Below are 27612 nucleotides of genomic sequence, written 5' to 3' on the forward strand. Positions count from 1 at the left end.
ATATAAGATTTGTGAACAATGTTACTACCACTATGTCGAATGAACAAATGACCAAAATAAACTTTGTAGATCTTGAGAAATGAAATTTTATAGTTGGCAACATTTTGATTTGAAATCATCTTGTCATGCAAAAACGACGTTTGAATTTGAAAATTTTAAAATTTGAATTTTTTCAAAAGACCTCGGATGGAAAAACTTCCTAACTGAAAATTGTAGATCTCCAAAAGTTATGAAACTATGTAGTTGACAACTTTTTGATTTGAACTCATCTTATCATGCAAAACTACATTTGAATCTCTCAAATTTAAAATTCGAATTTTTCAAACGACCTCGGATGGAAAAACTTCCTAAATGAAAATTGTAGATCTCAAAAAGTTATGAAACTTTGTAGTTGACCACTTTTTTATTTGAATTCGTTTAGGGCCTCAAACAAGCAATTTATTCTCGGTTTAGTATAATATACGAGGATAGATAACGGAATTTAATCAATGTTTTTCTAAACGGTAAACGGTAGACAGTCGGTGAGGTCTCGTGTAGCGTTTAGACCGTGTACACGGCGTGTACACGGTTTTACACGGATTACTCGTTTTTACTTTATTTGTAAAAATAACTATAATAACCTATGTATATATTTCTATAACATAGATAATATAGAATTACACAACAACGGTTAGTCCAATAATATAGAATTAAGAACCTAAGTGCTAGACCTAATAGCCTAAGTGCCTAATAAAATACTCCCTCGATCCTAAAATAAGTGCACATCTCGCTTATCGAGGAGTCAAACTCTTTTAAGTTTGACTAAGTATGTAGAAAGTAATATTAATATTTGTATATTCAAATAATTTTATTATGAAAGTATATTCCACAACTAATCTAATGGTACTTATTACACATCATAAACATTGGTAATATTTTGAAAATAATTTATTTTCAAAACATTACACAGTGTTCGCCTACACGGCCGTGTAGACCGATTACACGGCCGTTTTTTAACGTTTACACGGCGATCCCGTGTAACCTACCGTTTATGGCCTAAACTGCACGTTCGGCTACCGAGTAGCGATTACACGCCTGAGTAATCGGTCTACACGGCCGTGTAGGCGAACACTAAAATTTATATAGTGATAGTGTAGTGCAGTGGTAGAGCAGCATACACGCTGAGGGAGAGGTCGTGAGTTCGAATCTCGCCGGCCGCAGTTAGCCACGAATTTTGCGCAAAAAATGCAAGCGACTTCGATGGCCGGTGGCGCGGGACGGACGGGCACTGGCCAGTGGCAGCCTCCCCTGAAAAAAAATATTTGCTATTATTTTTAGGTTTTTTCGTATTTTCATTTTGCCGAGTGTAAATCTTTGCCGAGTGCCCGACAAAAAACACTCGGCAAAGGCTTCTTTGCCGATTAATTTTTTGCCGAGTGCGGCACTCGGCAAAGCCTTTGCCGAGTGTATTTCGGGCTTTGCCGAGTGCCGCATGCACTCGGCAAAGTGCCAGGTTTCCAGTAGTGCAGGAGACACTGAAAAAAACACTGAAAACCTATATAAAAAGAATATAATCCTAAAACAGTTTATGGGTGAAACAATTGTCTAATACCTGTTCCCTATTATATACTGAGTTAGTGTCAATATATCTGCCCCTCCACCAATCTACAAAGAACATGAACACCAATGCTTCCAAAAATGTGTATGCTTCCTACTGTAGAACTCAGAAAATTGTAGTAGTTTGAGAATAAGTTCACAAGATTGTCTAATGCTTCAGGGTAAAATTTCCTTGCAAACAAGTAGCATGGTCTCTTCAGTCCATTCCACAGGCAAGGCCTCTGCAAGAGCTCTTTCTGCAGTCAACATCAAGAATATAAGCATTGGACATCCAGTGTTTCTCCCAATAGTTAAGTTGACATCAAAGAAAACACAATTACTCCACGCAGGTTGCAACTGAAAAGAGAACGTGGGCTGAAGATTTTTTAAACCACACACCAAATTAAGGAAAAATGGGAGAACAGATCACTCTCACTAGGAATCAAAATAAAAGTATGACACCTGAACTTGAGGCAATGATGAGTGTGCACTTCGCTTGATTTGCATCTTGACGGAACTTATAGGACTATACGCTTAGAGCCTAATAGTAGTTTACCGTAATTCACTCTATATATTTTGCACTGGGTAACTGAATATATATAATCCTACCCCGACTTATCATGTGCAAATAATGCAACATATATGATAAATTGAAAAACAACATGGTAGTATAATTAATTCAGTAAATAAATGCAATTTTCAGGCTTGTCTTTCAAATAAATCATCAATGGTTAAATTAATTCAGATAGCACAGGAGGAAGAGACCTTCTCATCACTGGTGATGTGGTAGCTCACATCAATCGACTGCAGCAAAGATGGAAGTTAGAGTCATAAAAGGATCATATTTATCATGTTAAGATGACATAAAATAAAGGTAAACGTACAGTCATATTCTTCAGGCGTTCATAAGTGACATCCTTAGCTCGGAAAGATCTGGGATGCCACTTTCCTTCAGACCAATCAACGTAGGTGACTGACCAGTTAGCAATGCCAGCAGGGTCCATCATCTGTTCAATACATATATATGAGAGCCTTGACATCAGTACCTAGAAGACATTATTGACAATCAGATTCTCTTAAAATATATAATAACACTATGTGGTCGCTACTAACGTGGAATAGTGTTGGCAGATAATGCTCATCTGCATAGCAATTGCGACCTTCTTCCATTCCGGGCTGCAAAGGGCACAAAGCACAACCAAAGACACAAATTATATAGCAAGGTAGTGCTATCGACGTAACCGAATTAAATCAAACAATAGTGGAAATAACTATAGGACCTACAAGAGCAGTTCCTTATTTCGAGCAATTTTCTCTGATTTAGAAGAGACTAATAGAGTGATACAAGTGCAAAGAACAGATGGAAAAATGTGCACGAATAGCAGTAGTGGTAAAGTGGAGGATCTAGATTTTGGGAGGAACAGTAAATCAGTGGACAGAAGAGTGAACTGAAAGCTCGAACGTAGTGCAGTCTATGACTACAACACGACACCAAAATTATACTATGCTAGTTCTCAAGTATACAGTATATGCAGGGAAGGCCATGCATGAAAATTTAGATTTGGTTACCCTGCAGTAAAGCCTGAATTTTGAGTAATAAAGACTGTCTGCAATCACCACCATTGCATGTTGTCGCTTCATTGAGAACCACTGTGATGTTCAAAGAATAGTATTGTAAACACATTTCAGTACTTGGAGTCCATACAAACGTAACAAACCTCATAAATTCAATGGATCTAGGGAAATAAATCTTTATATTTAAAATAAAGTAGATTATGTGCGAGAAAAAAAAGGATTCTTATTGATTAAGATCAACAATGCTTTCTAGCCTTCTAGCCCATTGGTTGCTTAATATCCACGGTTTGTGAACTTCAAAGAGGCAATATTAAGGTCACCTGAGAACCTTTCCTGAATTCTGACTCCCGAACCTCAGGTAACATATTCTTTGAGTATCTGTAAACTCCATGTGGCCCAGGATCATGAAAACTAGCCAATAAATAAACAAGAATGTGAACGGCAGAAAAAAAAAAGATGGCATGTGTATATAAAGAACTAAGGCATTAAAGATCTATGCAATGTGTTACTGGCTTAACGATATGAATGAATGCAGCATAGTTCAGACAGAGCATTGTCTCACCAGTCCAGAAAACTGTGTCTTGATCCCATGAGGAAGTCGTATACATAGTCAAAATTGTGGAGAGGAACACAGCTGAATTCATTGTATCAGGAATGGTTACAAAGTGAGAGAATTCGTCATGCTAGAAAGTATTTTCAAATATGGGGATCACCTGTCTGAAAGCAATACAAAATGCTGGTTGTCTATATCTTCTAGAGCTTTTGCCAACAGCCTCCTCTCTGCATCAACCATTGTAATCATACCCCATCCTACCTGCTAGGAATTTGCCAATATCAGAATCCTACTCACTAACTGGCTATACTTCTTAGACAGAACCAAATCTATCAAATCGAATTATCTGCAGATATATGTATAAAAATAATACTAGAAAACAATCTGCTAGATAAGTTCTACTTCCAGCTCAAACATACATGCATGTTATATGTGCATCAAGTTATTTTTTAAATTTTGGAACTGTGGTCACCATAATTTTTTCAGCATAAATGTGCATATATATTCTGAAACTGCATCCTGTGCCTTTATTCCTATACACCGTATGTCAAGTACTTTTAAGTGTTTCAATATGCATACCTAGATAAGAACAATGGCAAAGTAAAATTAATTATCACTGGAAACTCTGAAGAACTAGAATGCATTTCCTCAAAAGTCGAGCAGAAAAGGTGTCAGACATATAAAAAATCTTAGTAAATCAAAACAGATTTCTACCTTATGATCTTACAAATACACATGTTTTACATGCTCAGCGTGGCTTCATCCTTAATAGCATTACCTTCTCACTGTGTATGTCTCGACCGACAAATATGGGACTGACATGTTCGTGCTTATCCCGTGAAGCATGAACATATATAGTGTATCTCCCCTCATGTCCCTAGACAGATAAGATGAATAGCATGGAAAACACAAAAGGAGTAACATGTGTAGCCCTTTGTACTTTGATTCAAATGGTGCCATAGCGAAAGTAAAGAGAAAAATAGGTTCAGAACAAAGTACACTTCTGGTTTGGTACTTGGGGCAAATCCAGTAATATAACAAAATCTGATTCTGGTTTAGATCTAAGCACGTTTAAATAAAAAATGGACAATAAAGAACACATTTCATGAAATGAAAGATAGAAAGATATGATGCAGCCTATGGACAACTAATGCACTTTTGATCTTAGTTATTACTGGCGAATTACTGCACATCTTAATTGGATGGGAGATTCGGAAACACCGCAATGATTATGTCTTCAACAATGCTGTCCTGAGTGTTTCCTTGATTGTGAGGATGGTAGAAGAGGAGGACGCCCTACGGTGTTTTTGGCTTGGAGTGTTTGGGACCTTTGATATGTTTTTTTTTTCTTTTAGTCATTCTATGGTCGTTTTCAGATGGGGCTGTTTTACACTCACCTTTGTGATCGTTCACTTTGTTTGAAGCCGGTGTGTTTGCTTTTTGTGAGCTAGTGCATTGGGTTGCTGTCTGGTGTCTTGGTGTTGTACATTTTGTACTCATTTTCTTAATGAAATAACAGCATCTCTCTTGCATAGTTCAAGAAAAGAAAATTACTGCACATCAACCATCTGTACTTTAAATTGGAGAGTAATATATTTGTATTTTATTAAGTCATCCTTTAGGACCGACAAATAGTATCTGGAGACAACAAATCCAAAGTCTGTAACAAAATTAATATCATGTATAAAGTTGTTAAGTATGCATGAGTATACACAAGGGAAAGTGACATTGGATACCTTAAAGAACAACTCCCACAATTTTTCGAATGGAAGTTTTCCTGGGGTCAGGAACATAAAGGCAATTTTTGGGTTCCTTGATATGAAAGGAGGCGTCGAGAGGATCTGTCTGAAGACAACACGAGCAGCAGTCTCTGCATCAGTAAGTTCCCGGGTTGGTTCTGAGGGAAACCAGTCCCTAACAGGATAGGTATAATCCTGGGGTGGGTAAAGATAAGCCCATAGCACAGTGATGGCAACAAATATTACAACCACTGATATCCATATGCGTCTTCTTGGACTTGCTCTTGTGCGAGGAACTGTAACACCCTTCATATCGCCGAAGCCCAATTTCCACACCTGATACCACTTCATTCCTTTTGGCTACTTGCATTGATGTGCCCTGCCTTCATTACTCTCTTCTTGACTAAAGCAAAAAGTGTCTTAGTGGAGCTTCCAAAAATGTGAAAATTGACATAACAATTGCCTTCTACTTCTATAAGTGCTTCTGCAAAATAACAGCAAAAAGGGGAAGTAATCAAACCTGCTCTCTTTTCTCGAACTACGCAGGAGAGCTGCATATTATTTCATTAAGGTAGAAAAAGATAGTACAACAAGCCGAGGAAATACCCAACCTTTCAAAACAAAATAATTGAAAAGAAAGTTAACTTACTATAAGAATTGAATTGATTTTGGAAGGCTAAATAGGATTTATTCAGATCTACATCTCCAATATTATGTTGCTTGTTGCTAAAATAATGTGCAGAAGCCTTCTGCATATTTGCAGTACATAATTTAATACCACAAAAGAATCGAATGGTAAAAGCTAATATTTGGAATCCTACTACTATTTACAAATCAAAAGGGCAATTTCATTCTAATATGTATTTTTCCTTATTAAATATATCTAAAGTTTTTATTACCTTAAAGATCAGTATACTCTGAAACATATCCAAACACATGAATGTGCATCATAATCAATTAAGATGATCTGACAAGCCAAGGGTTCTAAAGTGCACATGCCAAAAACTCCTCGACACTGGCACCGAAATAAAAGGATGGCAATACAATATCATAACAGTAGAATAAAAGCCACAAGCATTGATTTTAAAAGAACAATCATAAACAATCCTTTTTGGTTGCCACAGAACAAAACAGATGTGATTGCCCTCCTGCTCAATCAGAAGAATGGTGACCTAGGATTGATGAGTGGCATTACCAGCCTTTTCGATCTCATTGTGCTTATGTTCTTATAAGATGTCCATAGAAACATTATGCTGTCAGCATGAGAGGCATTGGTGATATATACCTCAACGACCTAATTTGCATTTCTTTGACGTGCTTGACTGCATTGAGAATGTAGTGAGTTTATTGAATCTTCACGGCTCTAGTAGAAGTTCGCGAATTTAACTCCACAAAAGATTCTTTTAACCACCTCTTAGTTGCATAATAATAATATAAATAAATGCAAGTGAGTTTGCAAAGCCAACATATTCCAAAATCAGAGCCTGAACATTATTGTAGTAGGCAATCATTGCATGCAGGACCAATACATGTGGCTCTATGGTTGCACAACATGGAGCATCTAAAATCTCGACACATTTTTTTAGAATGTACTGTGCATGTGTTTCATTAAGAGGTCAAGATACAGTCTAGCATGCAAAGCGCCTCGATGAGAAGAAAACAGACCCAACTAAAATAGATAAGGGAGGAAAGAAACTACCAAACAACACATTCGATCAAGCACACACGCAAGTGCCCCGAGCGAGACACTTGAAACTATTGTGATACAATAGGCAAAATGATTAACTTGGCTTGCGACCATCAACCAGCTTCCTCTTTAATATCTTGGCCAACTATATAGGATGAAGCAATCGTCCTCTGAACACCCGAGCATTGTGTTCCTTCCAGATCCTCCAAGAGATTAGGGTGACTTGGGAATCCCACATTCGATGCCTGAGGCTTTGGAAGGATTTTCCTTACTCGGAGCCACACAAGCCTGGCCAGGAAGATTCTGAGGATGGCAGCCAGTCATGGGATTGTCATTCAAAGGATCTGAGGGCCCTGAACCAAGTCTCCCTATTGAAGACATAGTTAAGCATCAAGGGCTAATAGTGTCTTAGACTTTTGTGAACAAATTGTGCAATTCCTTCTATTAGGCAACCCATGCATCTGCAACCTCTCCGACAACAAGGGTGATGGGATAAGTCTCATGTGTGGGCTGGTCTTTGTGGGGCTGTGCTGGTCACATGGTCCTTGTGGCTGCATGGTCTGTTTTTAGGACAGCATCTCAGAATAGAGGACAGCATCTTAGAGGATAGCATCTTAGACTAGAGGACAACATCTTAGCATCTAGGACAACATCTTAGACTAGCATCTTAGACTAGCATCTTAGCATATGCTTAGCCTATAAATATGTACCCCCAACCCCTCGGGTTGGCATAGCATTTGTGTGAGAAATAAAGAAAATTGCCCCAACTCCTAGTGTTATCCTCTCTCGATGAGAGTAAGAATTCTACTACTACCAAGAGTAAGAATTAAGCGACTAACAACTGGTATCAGAGCCGTACTATCTTGTAGCCTGAGCATCTCCTGCTCATCTCCTTTCCCTCTGCGCAGATGAGAAGCAGCTCATCTGAAGCAGCCCTCTCCCCACGCAGTAGCCCCCTGGTAGCGCGTCACGTCCGCAGGGACAGTCTCAGCGCCCGGTCGCCTCGAGCACGCGGCGTCGGCAGGAGGCCGAACTTGCCGCGGCAGAGGAACGCGAGCGAGTGGCGGTAGAGACCGCTGCGGTGGCGGCAAGGGCGTCGAGGCTGGCAGCGGCGGAGCTGGCAGCAGCCAGAGCGGAGGCGGAAGTAGCGGCGACGGCGGATGCAGCACGTGCGGCGACAGCAGAGGTCGAGGCCCTACGCGACAGCATCAGCAGCTCCATTTCTGCTGACGACAGCGCCGACGCGGACCTCGAGTTGCTAGGGAGGGAGGCAGGACGAGCGTGGGTGGCGCAGTGGGCAGCCGCGCACGCCCACGAGCGCGGCGGCAGCCCCGACAGGCGCGAACACGCCAGTGGCTCTCCTGGAGGAGGCGCGCATGGCGGTGGCGCTCCTAGAGGAGGCGCGCACGGCGGCGGCGCTCCTAGAGGAGGCGCGCATGGCGGTGGCGCTCCTGGAGGAGGCGCGCACGGCGACTGTGGCAGACGGGTCGATGGAGAGCGCGGCCTTCACAGGCAGCGTGGCTCTCTCTCCCCGGATCGGTACCGTGGTTACCACGGGCTCCAGGCTATCGTTAGGGACATCGGCCCCGGTGGTGGGTGGCCTACCCTCACCAAGACCATCTACGTCGAGTGGGCTATGGTGATGAGAGTAAAGCTCCAGGTGCGGCACATGTGGGAGGCAGTCCGATACGGCGACGTCGACTACGACCTAGATCAATGGACGCTGGATGCCCTCATCGCTGCAATCCCGCTCGAGATGCAATTCTCGCTTACCAACAAGCGGACTGCCAAGGAGGCTTGGGATGCCATCGCTGTGGCACGCATCGGCAGCGACCGCGCCCGCAAGTCCACACTGCAGGCACTTCGCAAGGAGTGGGAGAACCTGGCCTTCAAGCCAGGTGAGGACGTTGATGACTTCACTCTCCGTCTCAACACTTTGTTGCAGAAGATGGTGCAGTTCGGCGAGGACACCTACAGCGAGGAGAGAGATGTTGAAAAGCTCTTCCGTTGTGTCCCCGAGAAGTACAAGCAGATGGCTCGCTCGATCGAGTCTCTGCTGGATCTCTCCACAATGTTGATCGAGGAGGCGATAGGTCGCCTCAAGGTCATCGACAATGATGAGCCACAGTCCCTCTCAGGGCCCATCACCACTGGCGGGAAGCTCCTTCTCACTCAGGGAGCAGTGGCTTGCTATCCAAGGTGACCGGAAAAAGGGGGAGCCTTCTTCCATGACAGGCGGCCGCAAGCGTGGCAAGCCACGCAAGGCGCGCAGAGACGCCCAGGCTAGGGCACGAGGACGTGCCGAGGGTGATGCCCGCGGAGGTGCCTAGGGTGGCGCCGTCGGCAGGCACAAGCCGGCACAAGATGACGCCTACCGCAACTGCGGCCAGCTTGGCCATTGGGCCAAGGACTGTCGACAGCCACGACGCGGCCAGGCCCACGTCGCACAAGCGGAGGAGGATTGGCTCTATTCATGGCACATGCAAGCATCGAGCTACCTCCAGTGGCACTGGCCGCAGCGGCTCTCCTCCACCTTGACGAGCCAAAAGCACACGCCCTCCTCGGCGATGGCTCCGGCAACGACAGGACTGACGGGTGGTGCCTCGACACCGATGCCACCCATCACATGACCGGTCAATGGGAGTTCTTCACCGAGCTTGACTCTAGCGTCCGAGGCTCCGTCAAGTTTGGGGATGCCTCCGGCGTGGAGATCAAGGGCGTCGGCTCTGTCATCTTCACCGCCATGTCTGGTGAGCACAGGCTGCTCACCGGAGTCTACTACATCTGCGTGTTGAGGAACTCCATCATTAGCTTGGGACAGCTGGATGAGAATGGTTCGTGCGTGGTGGTTGAGGATGGAGTCATGAGGATTTGGGATCGCCGTCGTCGCCTTCTTGCCAAGGTATCCAGAAGTGCAAATCAACTCTACATCCTTAATGGGCAGGTGGCACAACCCCTCTGTCTCGCTACTCGTCGGGATGATGAGGCGTGGCAGTGGCACGAGCGCTTTGGGCACCTTCACTTCGAGGCCCTGAAGCTGCTCAGTGCCACGGAGATGGTGCGAGGCCTACCGTGCCTCGACCATGTGGAGCAGCTCTATGATGTCTGCGTGTTGACGAAGCAGAGGCGACTCCCCTTTCCCCAGCGGGTGAGCTTTCGAGCCAAGGAGAGGCTTGAGCTTGTGCACGGGGACTTGTGTGGCCTGGTGACACCGGCCACACCGAGAGGACGATGCTACTTCCTACTGCTCGTCGACGACCTCTCCCGCTACATGTGGGTGATGGTCCTCGGTAGCAAGGGAGAGGCTACGGAGGCGGAGTGTGGCCGCAAGCTACGTGTGCTGCGCACCGACAATGGAGGCGAATTCACGGCGGCTGAATTCGTGTCGTACTACGCTGATGAGGGCATTCAGCGCCACTACTCCGCGCTGTACAGCCCGCAGTAGAACGGCGTCATCGAGCGGCGCAACCAGACGGTTGTGGGGATGGCTCGGGCCCTTCTCAAGCAGAGGGGGATGCCGGCTGTCTTCTAGGGAGAGGCAGTGGTGGCGGCCGTCTACATCCTCAACCGCTCGCCTACCAAGGCGCTTGACGGCAGGACGCTGTACGAGGCTTGGCATGGGCGCAAGCCAACGGTCTTCCACTTGCAGGTCTTCGGCTGCCTTGCGTTTGCCAAGGAGCTTGGCCATACAAGCAAGCTCAACGACAGGAGCACTCTGGGAGTGTTCATCGGCTACACAGAGGGCTCGAAGGCCTACCGCATCCTTGACCCGAAGACATAGTGTGTGCGCACGGCGTGCGACGTTGTATTTGACGAAGGGCATGGGACAAGGCGGTGGACGACGGCTCGGCTCCGACGCACGATGACTTCACTATCGAGTACGTCCACTTCGAGGGAGCTGGGGGAGTAGGCAGCTCTTCTTTGGTGAGCGTGTCTACCCCAGTCCCCGAGCCTCCACTGACCCCGATGCCTGCTACTCCGACACCACCACGCTCTCCAGCCAAGACCTCGGTTGCGATGAGTCCTTCACCGGCTCCACCATAGCCGGCACCGCCATGCACACCAGCACCGACAGGCACATCTCCGGGCACATCTACTCTAACACCAGCTCATGTCGAGCACAGCCCGGTTGATTTCGCTACTCCGCTCTCTCACGATGAGGAGCGCATCGACACGTACCACAACGGCGAGCCGTTGCAGTACCGTATGATGGAGAACCTTCTTGGTGACCAGCCGGTGCCGAGACCGGTGCCTCACGACCTGGAGGCGTAGTTGCACCTTGCGTGTGACGACGGCGGTCCTCGGTCGTTTGAAGAGGCCGAGAGACACGCGGCATGGCGCGCCGCGATGTAGTTGGAGATGGATGCGGTCGAGAAGAACCGCACCTGGGAGCTTGCTGACCTTCCTCGTGGTCACCGTGCAATCACCCTTAAGTGGGTGTACAAGCTGAAGAGGGATGAAGCCGGCGCCATCGTCAAGCACAAGGCTCGCTTGGTGGCATGAGGTTTCGTGCAGCAGGAGGGGGTCGACTTCGACGACGCCTTTGCTCCCGTGGCACGGATGGAGTCTGTACGACTCCTCCTTGCGCTAGCTGCCTAGGAGGGCTGGCATGTTCATCACATGGACGTCATCGGCGTTCCTTAACGGCGACTTGAAGTAGGAGGTCTACGTGCACTAGCCACCGGGATTTGCGATCCCCGGCAAGGAGGGTAAGGTGCTCCGCCTGCGCAAGGCCCTCTATGGCTTACGGTAGGCACTGAGGGCGTGGAATGCCAAGTTGGATTCTATGCTAAAGGGGATGGGCTTCGAGCAAAGCCCACACAAGGCGGCCATCTACCGACGGGGCAGTGGAGGAAATGCTCTGCTGGTGGGTGTCTACGTCGACGACTTGGTGATCACCGGCACCAAGGATGCGGAGGTGGCGGCATTCAAGGAAGAGATGAAGGCCACCTTCCAGATGAGTGACCTGGGGCCTCTCTCCTTCTACCTAGGAATCGAGGTGCACTAGGATGACTCCGGGATCACGCTTCGACAGACCACCTACGCCAAGCGCATCATTGAGCTAGCTAGGCTCACCGACTACAACCCAGCTCTCACTCCGATGGAGGAGAGGCTGAAGCTAAGCCACGACAGCATGACAGAGGAGGTGGACACTACGTAGTACCGGCATCTTATGGGGAGCCTTCGCTACCTCGCCCACACACGGTCAGACTTGGCATTCTCTGTCGGCTACGTTAGTCGGTTCATGCAGCGACCGACAATGGAGCACTAGCAGGCTGTGAAGAGGATTATCTGCTATGTTGTGGGGACTCTCGATCACGGCCTCTACTACCCTAGGTGCCCTGGGGCGGCACACTTTGTGGGGTACAGCGACAGCGACCACGCCGGCGACATCGACACCAGCAAGAGCACGAGCGTGATCCTCTTCTTCCTCGGCAAGTACCTCGTTAGCTGGCAGTCGGTCAAGCAGCAGGTGGTGGCCCTGTCTAGCTGCGAGGACGAGTACATAGCAGCCTCCACCGCTTCAACTCAGGCTCTCTGGCTCGCTCGACTGCTCGATGATCTCCTCGGTAGAGACACTAGAGCGGTGGAGCTCAGGGTAGACAGCAAGTCTGCTCTGGCCCTAGCAAAGAACCCCGTGTTCCATGAACGCAGCAAGCACATCTGGGTGAGGTACCACTTTATCCGAGACTGTTTGGAGGAAGGGAGCATCAAGGCGAGCTACATCAACACCAAGGACCAGCTTGCGGACCTGCTCACCAAACCCCTTGGGAGGATCAAGTTCCTTGAGCTATGCTCCAGGACCGGGATGGTTTCAACTTTCCCACAGGACGACGCACAAGACTTAGGGAGAGAATAATGGGATAAGTCTCATATGTGGGCTAGTCTTTGTGGGGCTGTGCTGGTCACATGGTCCTTGTGGCTGCATGGTCTGTTTTTAGGATAGCATCTTAGACTAGAGGACAGCATCTTAGACTAGAGGACAGCATCTTAGAGGATAACATCTTAGCATCTAGGACAACATCTTAGACTAGCATATTGGCATATGCTTAGGCTGGCTAGCAGCCTATAAATATGTAGTCCCAACTCCTCAGGTTGGCATGGCATTTGTGTGAGAAACAAAGAAAATTGTCCCAACTCCTAGTGTCATCCTCTCTCGATGAGAGTAAGAATTCTACTACTACCAAAAGTAAGAATTCAGCGACTAACAAAGGGGACCAACCACATAAAGAATTTGCAGTTGTTTGGCAACTTAACTTCCATTGTTGCTTTGTGTTGAGGATTACTGTTTGCCCCACAAAAAGGGATCTGTTGATGTCCAGTATTGGGCATCACCTGTCCACTTCCACAAGAAATCTCCTTGAGTGTCTGAGAGGGCTGGGCTTTCCACCAAGTCCCAGATATATACGCTAATAATCCAAAATTGCTCAAACAAAAATTACACCGTGCTAGAGTCTCTATGGAAATGCCTCAGACCTATCGATGATTGGAGAGCCCCGACTTGACCGTGCTAGAGTTTCAAATGCGTGTGCTGACTAGAGCATTAAGGCTAGGCGCAATATCCAAATGGAGCGACCTCAATCCATTTATCTCTCGAAAACAGTGTGCAATGCCCATTGCCAACACTTATTGACAAAGAAGCCCCTGGCCTTAGCCGTCTTGTCAAAGTGCGACCAAAACCCCTACTAGGCCTTTGTTGAGTCAGTGTGATCCATTCCCAACGCATCTGAAATGTTAATCCAAGGAGTTCCATGTCATGGGGGCCGAGTCCCTCCCAACTCTGGAGATCTGGAAGATTTTGTCCATGCCACCAGACAATGCCCACCATTATTCACCGCGTCTATGTCACACATATTGAATGCTTTGCGTATCTTGTCGATGGCACATATAGTCCATGGTTGCAGCTCAACCAAAATGGAAATATGGACTGATATGGCAGTGAGCTAGTATGGGTAAGGATGGGACGACCTTACCTATTTAGAAACTTGTCTTTCCAAAGTACTAGCAAACGGTCTGCATCCCTGTCCACCAACTATATAATACCTGGCTTTGGTAAACACGTGACGTGACTAATAGAAGAGCGAGTCCCCAGGTACAAGCATGGGAGGTCGCTGATGGGACAACATAAAAAACTCTAGATGGTCTCCATCCTTTTTCTCGACAGGGAAATATAGCCTGTTGTTCATTAAGATGAGTAAATTACACGACACAGCTATGAGAGAGTTCTCGTAGCACAGATCATAAACAACCAAGCTAGTAGTTAGTGACCTGAAATAAAGCAAAGGAAACAATAAAAGAAGGAAAGAAAGAGCGACGGCCCTCAACACCCAAAACCTACCAAATGTGCCTGCAAGATAGGATACAACAACGCGATGGTTGCCTATAAACTAGGCAATGGCTCTGGTGATGAGGACATCACTCCTTCGGATGTACCCGCTGATCCTCCAACCGTCATGTAAGGTCCAATGACCCGGGCTCGAATGCGTCAACTCAATTTAGAGGTGAGCTCGTTCTTAAGCGATCATTTTTATACTTTTGAGAATAGACTACTACATAATGATGTTATCTTGCTTAGGAACATTGGAGAGGGTCATGAGGGACTTAGAGGATGTGGTGGAGGCGATGATGACCAGCAAGGACGTCCAACAGAAACCGGAGGCCCGATCCAACATGATTTCGAGTCTGTCTTGGCTTGTAGGACCAGTCTGCCTTAAACTGGTCATCCAAGACGCATCCGGACTCCGTTTCGACAATCCATATATGGTTGGAAAGCTAATTTGATAAGGAAGCCAATCCAAGTGGTGTCACATCAAAAGCCCTTCAGAATCAACAGGAATTGTCGAAACAAGTTAGCGTCCAAAATCTGTCAGAGTGCTGCGACACCGTCTTTTGGTCCGTTGGATTGTGTATCGTGTTTGGGCCCATTAGGGGGCATGTCTAGGGTAGGCGACGACCCTAAGACCTTTATAATCATATGCCACCGCCGCTATTAGGTTTTGGGTTTTGCTTATATTAATCTGTCAAGAACAGTTTCATCGTTCATCGGTTTATAAGACCCCAACTTCGTGAGATTAATCATTCATCTGCAATTTGGTTGCTTTCTTTCTTGTTCTTGCTTATGTTCTTTGTTGCGCAGGCAGGGATTAGCCTTCTTGGTGAGGTCAACCGGATCCGTGTCTTGGTTGATAACCACAGGAGTTGTGGTGCTAAGATTGCAGGGTTCGATCTTTCGATCTAAAGCCAGATCGGTGTGTCATTCTCCGCCACAACGATAATTACCTCTACCTGGCGAAAGATCGGGATCCCCGTTTCCATTAAGTGGTAGTGTCAGGTTCACATTCATCCCCTAGTTTTGAGTGTTTCGCATTCATCCCATAGTCCAGTGCCATACTTGTTTTTTTTCCTGTCCTAGAATCTTCCTGTGCCATAGCCTTTGCATATTTTAGTTTTAGAGTCTGTCGTGTTGAGTTTGTGTCCTAGTTGAGATCTTGTTGCTGGTTAGGTTGTGTTAGAGTCCAGTTCAGTGTGTTTTTTCCCATCGTTTCCATCAAATCTTTACTTTGGTGACCAATTTTACGCGCATTGTTCCTGTTTTGTCCTCTAATTCGGAGCCAATTCTTAAAACTGGTCTAGTTTTCGCATACGAACTCGGATTTCGACGTTCCATATATCAAAATCGATCAGAAATTTTTTTTGGATCCGTCCATCCTCCGACTTGTCAGGGGTTGGAGAATTTTAATTTGGTCAAAAACTGGTCACAAGATCATCTTTTCGTGGTCACAAGTTTTTTGTCAGTTTTTGAGCACGTCTTCTAAAATTTCCACAGGCCACGTCTTTCACTTGTTTAGGCTCATATTTTCTGTGGTTACTTCTTTTGTGCTCCTAAGTGAAGGAAAAATATCAAAAAAATTAAAAAGAAAAAGTCAAAACTTCCCAAAAAAACAACGACAACCCAAAAAATAGAAAAAAAGATAGGGGCAAAAGAGAAACAATATCTAGAGGAGCACATAGAGAAGGCCAAAGTGAGCTGTGTTAGCGTGTGTTGTCTGGTTTCTTGTTTGTGTTGTTGTTGCCATCCACCATACTTGTTTTTCACACCCCTATCACCTTGCTATCCACCATACTTTTGTTACACACCTGGTACTTAGAACATTTTAGACCAGCAACGAGAACAAGTACTTTGGACTATAATTCAGCATTACTTTCTGTTACTGACTTGTGTGCCAAATATACATATTATTTTTTGTGTGCCTTTCCAAGCTCCACAAACTCTTCAGATCAATACAGAAAAAGGGTCTTACAATCTTGGTACCACTGCCTCACAGGTATCACGAACCAGCCACCGGTTATACCGCCCACTGCTTGTGTTGGTAAGAACTTTGTAAGAGTTTGGTAATACGCTTCCACTTGCTGTGAAAAGTGACACCACTGCAACTGCAACCACGTAGTCATTTGGTAGGGATAACTTTCACCGTTTATTCCTGTTTTTGTGTTTACAATGGCAGGAGATAAATAGACTAGAGATAACAATCCTAAGGGTTTCAACGAGTGTGTCAGCCAAGAGCAACTACAAGCTATTATAGAGGATGCCCAAAAAAGGATGAATGAGGCCATCAGAAAGGTCCATACTGACACACTCATTGAACTCAACATTAGCAACAGCATGGAGAGATTGGACAAATGAATTTCCACGCTAACCGATAAGGTTACTGAGTTGGAAACCTTTGTGGCGGGCAATAACGACGTCTCCGGCAGCAACACCGATGGTCTCTTGCCAGAAGACACGGTGCATGATGCCTATGGGAACATAGATCGAGCAACCTTCCAACAAGCAAGATTACGACGATGTCTTCACCAGCAACACGACAGGTATGGGTGGTGTCCACCACCATCAAGGTAATAATCACCATGTGCTCGATGATCCTTATGCTAAGATTAAGTTCACAATACCATCTTTTTCGGGTCATTATGATGCTGAGGGATATCTTGATTGGGAGATGACAGTAGAACAAAAGTTTAGCGCCCACCTTGTGCCTGAGCATCATAGAGTTCGATAAGCTACTAGTGAGTTTAAGGATTTTGCCATTATTTGGTGGAATGGGCTAGCTGCACAGGATGCTTTACCTAGTTCATGGGAAGAACTTAAGGTAGCTATGCGTGATCGCTTTGTACCTCCTTCTTATCATAGAGACTTGCGTAAGAAATTGATGCGTTTAGAACAAGGAGATAAATCTGTATAGGATTACTATGGTGAGCTCCAAAATGGATTGATGCGTTCTAGTGTTGTCGAGGGGAACGAAAATTTCATTTGTCGTTTTTATTCAGGTTTGAGGCATGAGATTCAAGACATTGTTGATTATAAAGAATTTAACACTGTCAACCAGTTGTTTCAGTTTGCTATGCTTGTAGAAAAGGAATTGCAGGGACGTGAACAGCAGAGCAAGAGCAAGGTCAGCACCACTTACACGCCACGATCGGCACCATCTTTGGGGCTGACCAAGCCAACCACTTTTCTATCACCACCACCAGCGAGCACACAACCAACAGCCTCTAGAGTTTCGCTACACCTAAGGCACCTCCCGCACGACCTTCAGATTCTGGTAAAAATTCTTTATAGGTGTCTACCAAGAGTGTCTCATCCGTTGCATCAACGGGACACACTTCAGGCATTCAGTGCCACCGCTGCCATGGCATTGGCCATGTGCAGAAGGACTGCCCAAGTCAGCGAGCATATATTGCTACAGAATATGGTTACATCAGCACCTCTGAGATTGACGATGAAGAAGACCAAGATGCAGATGAGGAGGACGGTGAAGTCCTTGGTGATGAGGCCACGGTGGCCTATAGGAGCATCATTGTACAGCGGGTGCTCAGCTCACAAGTACTGCAACCTGAGAAGCTACAACGCCATAACTTGTTCCAGATTTTCTTTGTTATTAGGCAACCATCGAGCACGTGTCATTATTGATGGAGGTAGCTGCAATAATTTGGTGAGTTCTGATTTGGTCAAGAAGCTTGGCTTGACCACACGGCCACACCCATGTCCATACCATATTCGGTGGCTAAATGATTCTAGAAAAGCAAATGTAACACAAACTTGTAGAGTTTCATTTTCCATTGGTTCTTATGCTAATTCTGTTGATTGTGATGTGGTACCTATGCAAGCATGTTCACTCTTATTGGGTCATCCTTGGGAACATGATAATGATGTTACATACCATGGTAGAAGTAATAAATATAATTTTGTGCATAAAGGAAAGAAAATTACTTTGGTACCTTTGACCCCTGCTCAAATTATACAAGCTGATAGAGAATGTGCTGCTAGTTTGAATGATGTTCAATCTGAAAATCAGCAAGTTGCTAATTCTATTCTCTCACCTAAAAAGGATAAGTCTACATCTAATTCTAAGGCTGAGGGGATTAAATTGAAGGGTGGTATTATGCTTGCAACAAAATGTGACTTTGCTGAAATTTCTGATGATGATATTTGCTATGCTTTGGTATGCAAACGAGCTATGTTTTCGCTTGATGATATTGTTAGCTCGGTGCCTCCTGCTGTCACTAACCTTTTGCAGGAGTATGAGGATATTTTTCCAGCTGAGATATCCTCGGGACTGCCAACTATGAGAGGGATACAACATCAAATCGATTTGATTCCGGGAGCAACCTTGCCCAACCGAGCTACCTATCGAACCAATCTCGAAGAGACTAAGGAAATTCAGCGGCACGTCCAAGACCTTTTGAGCCACGGGTATGTACGTGAAAGCCTTAGTCCTTGTGTTGTTCATGTACTTTTGGTTCCTAAGAAAGATGAAACTTGGTGTATGTGTGTTGATTGTAGAGCCATCAATAATATTACAATTCGGTATCGTCATCCTATTCCTAGGCTAGATGACATGCTTGATGAGTTGTGTGGTTCTATAATTTTCACCAAGATTGACTTGCAAAGTGGCTACCACCAAATTAGAATGAAACTTGGAGATGAATGGAAAACCGTGTTTAAAACCAAATTTGGGTTGTATGAGTGGTTAGTAATGCATTTTGGTTTGACCAATGCACCTAGCACTTTCATGCGCTTAATGAATGAGGTTTTTAGAGCTTTTATTGGTCGTTTTGTGGTAGTTTACTTTGATGATATATTAATTTACAACAAGTCTTTTGATGAACATATGGATCACTTACGTATTGTTTTTAATGCTTTACGTGATGCACGTTTATTTGGTAACCTTGAGAAGTGCATCTTTTGCACAGATCGAGTTTCTTTTCTTCGCTATGTTGTAACTCCACTAGGGAATTGAGTTGGACGAGATGAAAATTGAAGCCATAAAGAGCTGGCTGGTTCCCCAAACCGTCACATAGGTGAGGAGTTTTCTTGGTCTTGCAGGAATTCTACCGCCGCTTCAGTCAAAGATTTCAGCACCTTTGCTGTCCCGTTGCATGAGTTGACGAAGAAAGGAGTGGTGTTTCATTGGGGAAAGGCACATGAGGAGTCCTTTGACACTTTGAAGGACAAGCTCACACACGCACCATTGCTGCAACTTCCAAACTTTGGTAAGACTTTTGAGCTAGAATGTGATGCTAGTGGAGTTGGCATTGGGGGCGTTTTGATGCAAGATGGTAAACCCATTGCTTACTTTAGTGAAAAATTGCATGGTCCTATTCTGAATTATTCCACGTATGATAAGGAATTATATGCCCTTGTCCGTTCTTTAGAGACGTGGCGTCATTATTTGTGGCCTAAAGAATTTGGTATTCATTCTGATCATGAATCACTTAAGTATCTTCGCTCTCAACATAATCTGAATTGTAGGCATGCTAAATGGGTTGAATTTATTGAATCTTTTCCTTATATTATCAAACATAAGAAAGGGAAGGATAATAGTGATTGCTGATGCTTTGTCTAGACAATATACATTGTTGTCCCAACTTGATTGTCGGATTTTTGGGCTTGAATCAGTAAAAGAACAATATGCTGCTTGATCCTGATTTTAAGGACAGTGTTGCTAAATTGTAGAGAGGGACGTACATGGAATAAGTTTATGATCAATGATGGGTTTTTGTTTAGAGCTAACCGCCTATGCATTCCAATTAGCTTCGTTCGTCTTTTGTTGTTGTAGGAGGCACATGGAGATGGATTGATGGGACATTTTGGAGCTAAGAAGACAAAGGAGGTGCTGTCCACACATTTCTTTTGGCCTAGGATGAGGCGAGATGTAGAACGGTACGTGGCTCGGTGCACCACATGTCAAAATGCTAAGTCATGGTAGAACCCACATGGTTTATATATGCCTCTTCATGTTCCTTCTACTCCTTGGGCCGATATATCTATGGATTTTGTGTTGGGTTTGCCAAGGACTAAGAGGGGGAGGGATAGTATTTTTGTGGTGGTTGATCGTTTTTCTAAGATGGCATATTTTATTCCTTGTCATAAGAGCAACGATGTTGTTCATATTGCTGACCTTTTCTTTCAAGAAATCGTTCGCTTGCATGGTATGCCTTCTACTATTGTTTCAGATCGCGATGCAAAATTCTTGAGTCATTTTTGGCGCACTTTGTGGAATAAATTGAGGACCAAGCTGCTGTTTTCTACAACATGTCATTCTCAAACTAATGGGCAAACTGAGGTGGTAAATCGAACATTGTCTACCATATTGAGAGCAATTTTGAAGCGCAATTTGAAGATGTGGGAAGAGTCTTTGCCGCATGTGGAGTTTGCATATAACAGGGCAGAACATTCCACCACCAAGGTAAGTCCTTTTCAGGTAGTATATGGTTTTAACCCGCGCGCTTATATTGATCTTTTGCCTTTACCTACCACTGAGAGAACACATAGTGATGCTAGAGAGCGTGCTGAATTCATTCGTAAGTTGCACGAAACAACTAAAGCAAATATTAAAAGAATGAATGAAAATTATAGAATTGCTGGTAGTAAAGGTAGAAAAGAAATTAAACTTGAACGGGGTGATTTGGTTTGGTTACATTTGAGAAAAGATAGATTTCCTGAGCTGCGTAAGTCTAAATTAATGCCAAGAGCAGTTGATCCTTATAAGATAATTGAGAAAATAAATAATAATGCCTACAAACTTGAGTTGCCACCCGAGTTCGGGGTTAGTCCCACCTTTAACATTGCAGATCTAGAGCCGTATTTGGGAGAAGAAGATGAGCTTGAGTCGAGGACGACTCAAATTCAAGAGGGGGAGGATGATGAGGACATCACTTCTTCGGATGTACCCACTGATCCTCCAACCGTCATGCAAGGTCCAATGACCCAGACTCGAATGCGTCAACTCAATTTAGAGGTGAGCTCGTTCTTAAGCGATCCTTTTCATACTTTTAAGAATAGACTACTACCTAATGATGTTATCTTGCTTAGGAATATTGGAGAGGGTCATGAGGGACTTAGAGGACGTGGTGGAGGCAATGATGACTAGCAAGGACGTCCAACAGAAATCGGAGGTCCCGATCCAACATGATTTCGAGTCTGTCTCGCCCTTCAGGACTAGTTTGTCTTAAACTGGTCATCCAGGACACATACGGACTCCGTTTTTGACGATTCACATATGGTTGGAAAGCTAATTTAATAAGGAAGCCAATCCAAGTGGTCTCACATCAAAACCCTTTAGAATCAATAGAAATCGTCGAAACAAGTCAGCGTCCAGAATCTGCTAGGGTGCTGTGACACCGTCTTTTGGTCCATTGGACCGTATATCATGTTTGGGCCCATTAGGGGGCGCGTCTAGGGTAGGCGATGAGCCTAAGACCTTTATAATCATACGCCACCACCGCTATTAGGTTTTGGGTTTTCTTAGATTAATCTGTCAAGAATAGTTTTGCCGTTCATCGGTTTGTGAGACCCCAACTTCGTGAGATTAATCATTCATCTGCAATTTGTTTGCTTTCTTTCTTGTTCTTGCTTGTGTTCTTCGTTGCGCATGCAAGGATTAGCCTTCTTGGTGAGGTCAACGGGATCCGTGTCTTGGTTGATAACCAGAGGAGTTGTGGTGCTAAGATTGCAGGGTTCGATCTTTCGATCTAAAGCTGGATCGGTGTGTCATTCTCTGCCACAACGATAGTTACCTCTACCTAACGGAAGATCCAGATCCCCGTTTCCATTACCTAGTGGCAGAGTATCCAACCAGCGAAGAGAGGCGAGCATCCAGCAGCAATGGCGTCAAAGCATCCGCCAACATAGAAGACGTCCACTGTGACAAAGCATCCGCAGGGGGAACGGCCATGACACACTCGGCAGCAAAGCATCTGCCAGAGGGACGCCAATGACCAATATCGGCAAAGCATCCGCTATGAAAGCCCAACGATGATGGCAAGGTCAATTGCTTCAGGACAAACCATTGTGAGTAGAGCATAGGTGTAGACAAGCACAGCGAGGAACTCCACCAGAACAGATAGAAGGAGCCACAGAAGCCAGCAACCACATAGGGCCAAGCGACAGATTCTTCAGCAATGCCTTCAGGAAGGGGATGATGCCCAAGGGTAGAACCGTGGATGCCATCGCCACTGGCCAAACAACATATAAGGCAGGCTTACGCCTAGAATCTGACGCCACCGGCGGGGAGCATGGGTTCATTAATGACGCCACTAGGGAGGTATGTGGCGCCCAAGGTGTCACCGTCGTCGGCCTGGCCAAAGTTGAGCTGAGCTTTCGCCCAGAACTCCATGCAGATCCCACCGGCACCCAAGACCAGTAGCAGGAGGAGCGCCGACTCTGTAGCTAGCCCCAGCACCACACGAATCCAGCAAAGGAAGCTCACATAGAACCGGGACACCATGCTAGGAATGAGCAGGTGCTAGGCCTTGAACGCGGCTGCTTGGGCCATAGCTGTAGATCCAGCCATCGGCCGCTGTGAGTGCGAGGCAGCCAACCCCGCCTAGCCACCGCAGGCGCACTAGCCTCGGTCGCCCTGCCCCGAGCCATCGAAGGCCAACTATAGCCTCGAAAGCGCGGATCCAGAGGACGCACACGCACCGGCCCGCCACCGCAACCTCCGTCCATGAGCGAGTGTGGGATCTCGGTCGCGTGCGTGGCCGCCCAGGCCTCGCCGTAGGAGGGTGCCACAGTGCACGGGAGCTGTGCAGGGCAGGCCTCGCACTTCTTGTGTGTCGTGCGGAGGTCACGTGGGTCCCTTGCGTGGGCAGCTGTGCCTCCACCTACCAGATCTCGTCGACTAGGCCGGTGGTGTCATGGCCCACGACCGTGTGCAGTGTAGGCATGAGCAAGCACGCCGAAGCCCGACGCTGAGAGTTGCAAGCTAGGGGGAGACGATGGCCTTCACATAGACCACAGCCTCCTCCAAGAGCCACACCACCACGAAGACCCTATCACCGCCACGAGTTCCAGCACCGGACGACCAGATCTGGCTGGAGGCACAATAACCCTGAGCTGGAGACGCCGGATCCGGCATCGAGGGCCATGGATCTAGGCGCAAACCCATGACTGCAGGAGGAGCTTGGGGAGGGTGAGGTAGCAGAGGGATGGGAGAGGAAGGATGCGAATGGTTGCCTTTTTTAGCGCCACCGTGGCCGCCGCCACCACTAGCCGGAGAGCAGCGACGGCTGGCCGAGGAGTAGCCGGAGGAGGGGGCCTCGATAGCAAAGGCGCGTTGCCCCGAGCCACCTCATAGGAGACGACGCGAGGTGCATTTGAAGTTGGAGACCACCTTATGATGGTCTCCACCTCAAATCGGAGTGACACGACACTTGGCAAGGTTGGTGGATAGTCTGTTTGCCCCCTCAAAGCATAAGAGGATAGACTAGAATGCCACAATGTCCCAAGGCGACCTCCCATAAGAAGAACACAACAAGATCATCCACATAAAGCAATGCCCTGTATGTGATGGACCAGAGAACCAATGTTTGGAGTAGGGTCTTGTATCCACATGCAGTAAGTGAGGTTATTAAGGCATTCCCATGAACATGAGGAAGAGCATCAGGGATAGATGACCCTCCTATCGAAGTCCCATGGCATGATAGGTCATGTTACCTTGAATGCCATTAATCATGAGCTTGGTACTTGTAGAGTGGAGCACTGAGATCTAGTTAGTCCAAACTCTTGAGAACCCAAGATGTTGCAAGGTCTCAATCAAGAAAGGCTAAGGCCTTGTTTGAGGCTGTTTTGCTCCACTTTTTCTAGCTCTACTCGGATCTATCCATTCCTTACATCAGCTCACCGGAGAAATGCCCGGGGTGGCTAGAATAGGTGACGATGATGGTACTATTTGGAGGGAAGGGAGCGACACCATTGAGAACAATCGGTGGGAGGCAGTAATGCTACAGAAAAGAATAGAAGGGGTATGATCTGTTATGTGTGTAATGGGTGGTAGTGATGGGTAATTTTCCACCAACTCCATGAGAAGATGAAAAACTTCAATTTCTAGTACCCTTTGAGGAGCTCCAAAAAAACATGGAGTTGGCCTTCAACTCCATATTTTTTTTGGAGCAGAGTTCTTGAAGTTAGACTTGTTTGACTAGATAAATTTAGAGCAGAGTAAGAAAAGTTGGAGTGGACACTGAGTCAAAGCATTGGTAATGTTGAACTTGAAGAGCATGCAACGTTGTTTCTTCATATGCATTGCCTTAGCCACCGCATTGATGTAACGAAAACTATTAGGTATTTGACAACCTTTCATGAAAGCGCTCTGGTTTGACAAAATCATCGTGTTGAGCCGAGGTGCGACCCTGTTGACAAGGACCATTGAAACCAATTTCCTGAATCTGTGGATGAGACTAATGGGATGGTAATCACCAATCCCCTTTGGTTCTGAGGATTTAGTAGGAGTATCTAGAGTTTACCATTCATCAGATATAAGTTGCACTGCATCCAGTTTGATAATCAACCAAGGGAGGTCGTAGAAGTGACCAATAAAGCCATGGCTAGGGGTCTTGTCCGATGGTATCTCATGAATGATCCCAAAATCTCGTCCTCAGTGAAGGGGGGCATTGAGCTTAGAGAGGTCAAGTGATGGGAGTAATGTTGGACAATAATCTTGTGGTTCAGCTTGACTTGACTCGATTTTGGCTTGGCTCGCCTAAGCTTGTTTACGTTTTCTAACTAGCTGAGCCAACAGTTTAGCTCATCTATATCTATATCTATATCTATATCTCTTATTTTTCAATATCCACTAGTATTCTATCTCATTATACAAGCTGGTCCACATCGGCATCCACTAGCACGTAATATGATAGCACAGTGGCACATCACATGCGAGCTGCCAACATCAGCATCCACTAGCACATAATTATGATAGCACACTAGCACATCACTTGTTGTTATGTCTTCATTTAAGCCATTTACATCAACAATCCATTAGCATGCATTTAGTTATCCACATTAGCAAGCTACACAATCGACTAACATACACTATGATATTACCACTACAATAAACTTAACAGAGGCGGGTGATTTTGATTTTCAGAGGCGGACAAAGGCAACCGCCTCCATCGAAAGGTCACGGTTAATCCGTGAACAACGGAGGCGGTTGCCTTGCCCGTCTCAGGTTAATCGATTAACTAAGGTGGGCGCCTTGCAAATGCCCACCCCGATTAATGGATTAAAAAACAAAAAAAATAAGCCCAGAGCCCACCGGCGAGCCCGTTTTGGAGCCCACCAGCGAGCTCGCTTGCTCTGCGCTGGACCCACCGCCGCCGCATCCCCGTGCGCTGCCGACGCGAGCCGAATCTGGCGTCCCCTTGCCGAGACGCCGCTAGATCCGGCGTCCCTGTGCCGCGGCGCCGCCGTAGGGAGGTGGCTCCCTCACACCGCCACTGGATCTGGCCAGGGGAGGAGGGAGGTGGCTCCCCCGCGCCACCACCGGGTCCGCACCATAGCCGGCAGAGGGAGGAGGTAGGTGGCTCCCTCGCACCGCCACCGGATCTAGCTAGGAGAGGAGGCCCCGCCCCCGTGCTGCCGCCGTCGGGACCGGATCTGGGTATAGGCCCCATCCGCCGCACCCCTCGCTCACCACCTGGGAGGGGCCCCACGCCACCGGAGGGAGGACATATAGGGAGAGGAGAGGGAGGTTGGGGCGCTGTTTGGGAGAGGGGCGCCGCGCTCGGGTCAAGAGGGGAGGGGCGCTGCCTTCTATCGCGTCTGGAGGGGACAAGGGGCACTAGGAGGGGAGGGGTGATGTGAGGGAGGGAGAGCGGTTGCGCCGCGCGCCTTTTGAGCAGACTAACAAAGTCGAGCCAAGCAAGTCTTGTCCCGCCCTAGATGGGAGTTGGGGGCTTGGAGCGCCTCAAAGTCCTCTCGAGCACATGTTGATATTCGTCCTCAGCCCATGCACACGTGGCTTAGGGTCCCAATCTAGGGTACATATTTTCATCTGTACCATGAAGTTACTACCCACCAAGTTCAATAATTTGTTAAAGCTATATTGGACTTTTTCTTCTGAAAACGGAAAGATATTGTTTTTTTCAATAAAAAATAATTTTCATCTGATGTGGCTACATTTCTTTACAAGGTAACTAGTATGTGATCAGGACCTACCTCTGCATTATTTATTACTCCACTCCTAAAAAGATGATTCCAGATCATAAGTTTTGAGTTTGCATGTTTACAATGCGAGGAGCAATTTATTACGAGCAAAAGGAACCATTATTCTGAATTTCTGATCCTAGAGAATATCGATCACACTGCCTATCAAATTAAGGGACAATAAGAAGGAGCATCGTATGGTCAATAATTCACCTACACAGAAACACGAAAAATTTACCCAGATTTCACACCCAGCGATCTGACGAGAGACGACGCAGCGCAAAAACTGAGCAACACGAAAATCAAGAGCAACGGCAGTCCTCCTCTCCTAACCCCAGACTAACGCGGTCAATCCTCCAGTGCAATGCCAACCACCACATCGAATCGGCTCCATGAACCCAAAGCAAATCGTCACAATGCGCGTCGAATTTGCCCCCACAAGAGAAATGGAAACGGGAAACGGGAAACGGGAAACGGGAAATGCTCGTACATACCTGCTGCAGGTCGGGAAAGCCGGCAAGGTGCGGCGATCCAAGAAACCACCGGGAACCCAGCTGGGAAAACGCATGCGATGCGATGAATCCGGGCAGGATTTGTGCGGTGATGGGGAGCGATGGAGACTACAGAGGGCCTCGTGGCACGGGCGTTCAAGGAAGAGATGGGCACGAGAGCAGGGAATAATTGTAATGGAGAAATGTTTCTGCATGCGTGGCCTTTGCTTTGTGCTCAGCGGGGAAGACGGGGGGAGGAAGTGGAACAGCTCCTCCCTCTCCTTTCCCACAGACAAACAAACAGCACGCAGCCTCCCCTCTGGCTCGGCCGTTGTCTCGGAGGGAAGTCGAAAGGTGGCAATCGCAAATACTGCTCCACAGATCACTAAGGTAGTCTTAATTGATAGTCATTAGAATGTCGAGCAGTTTCATTTTTTAACGCTAAATCTATACGGCGTTCGGGTGAAATTTGGCCGCGTCTCGCTCGATCTCTCGTGGCCGTC

At 46.4% G+C, this 27612-nt stretch overlaps 1 protein-coding gene across 2 annotated transcripts; it reads right to left on the bottom strand.

The window, feature by feature from the left end:
• Positions 1-1533: 1533 nt before the first annotated feature.
• Positions 1534-27343, bottom strand: LOC136501104 (glycosyltransferase BC10-like). 2 transcript variants are annotated; one of them, XM_066496599.1, is made up of 11 exons: positions 27113-27343; positions 5440-5926; positions 4482-4580; positions 3864-3964; positions 3713-3784; positions 3471-3561; positions 3145-3225; positions 2689-2751; positions 2460-2582; positions 2341-2379; positions 1534-1832 (listed from the first exon to the last, which is right to left on the bottom strand). In XM_066496599.1, exons 2-11 carry the CDS (start codon positions 5791-5793, stop codon positions 1620-1622), a joined length of 1236 nt encoding a protein of 411 aa, XP_066352696.1. In that variant the 5' UTR covers positions 5794-5926; positions 27113-27343; the 3' UTR covers positions 1534-1619. The 2 variants fall into 2 exon arrangements, with proteins under 2 accessions (XP_066352696.1, XP_066352697.1); XM_066496600.1 differs by lacking the exon at positions 4482-4580.
• Between the last annotated feature and the right edge of the window lie 269 nt (positions 27344-27612).

This window comes from Miscanthus floridulus, chromosome 13 (genome assembly GCF_019320115.1).
Source record: "Miscanthus floridulus cultivar M001 chromosome 13, ASM1932011v1, whole genome shotgun sequence".
Lineage (NCBI taxonomy): Eukaryota > Viridiplantae > Streptophyta > Magnoliopsida > Poales > Poaceae > Miscanthus > Miscanthus floridulus.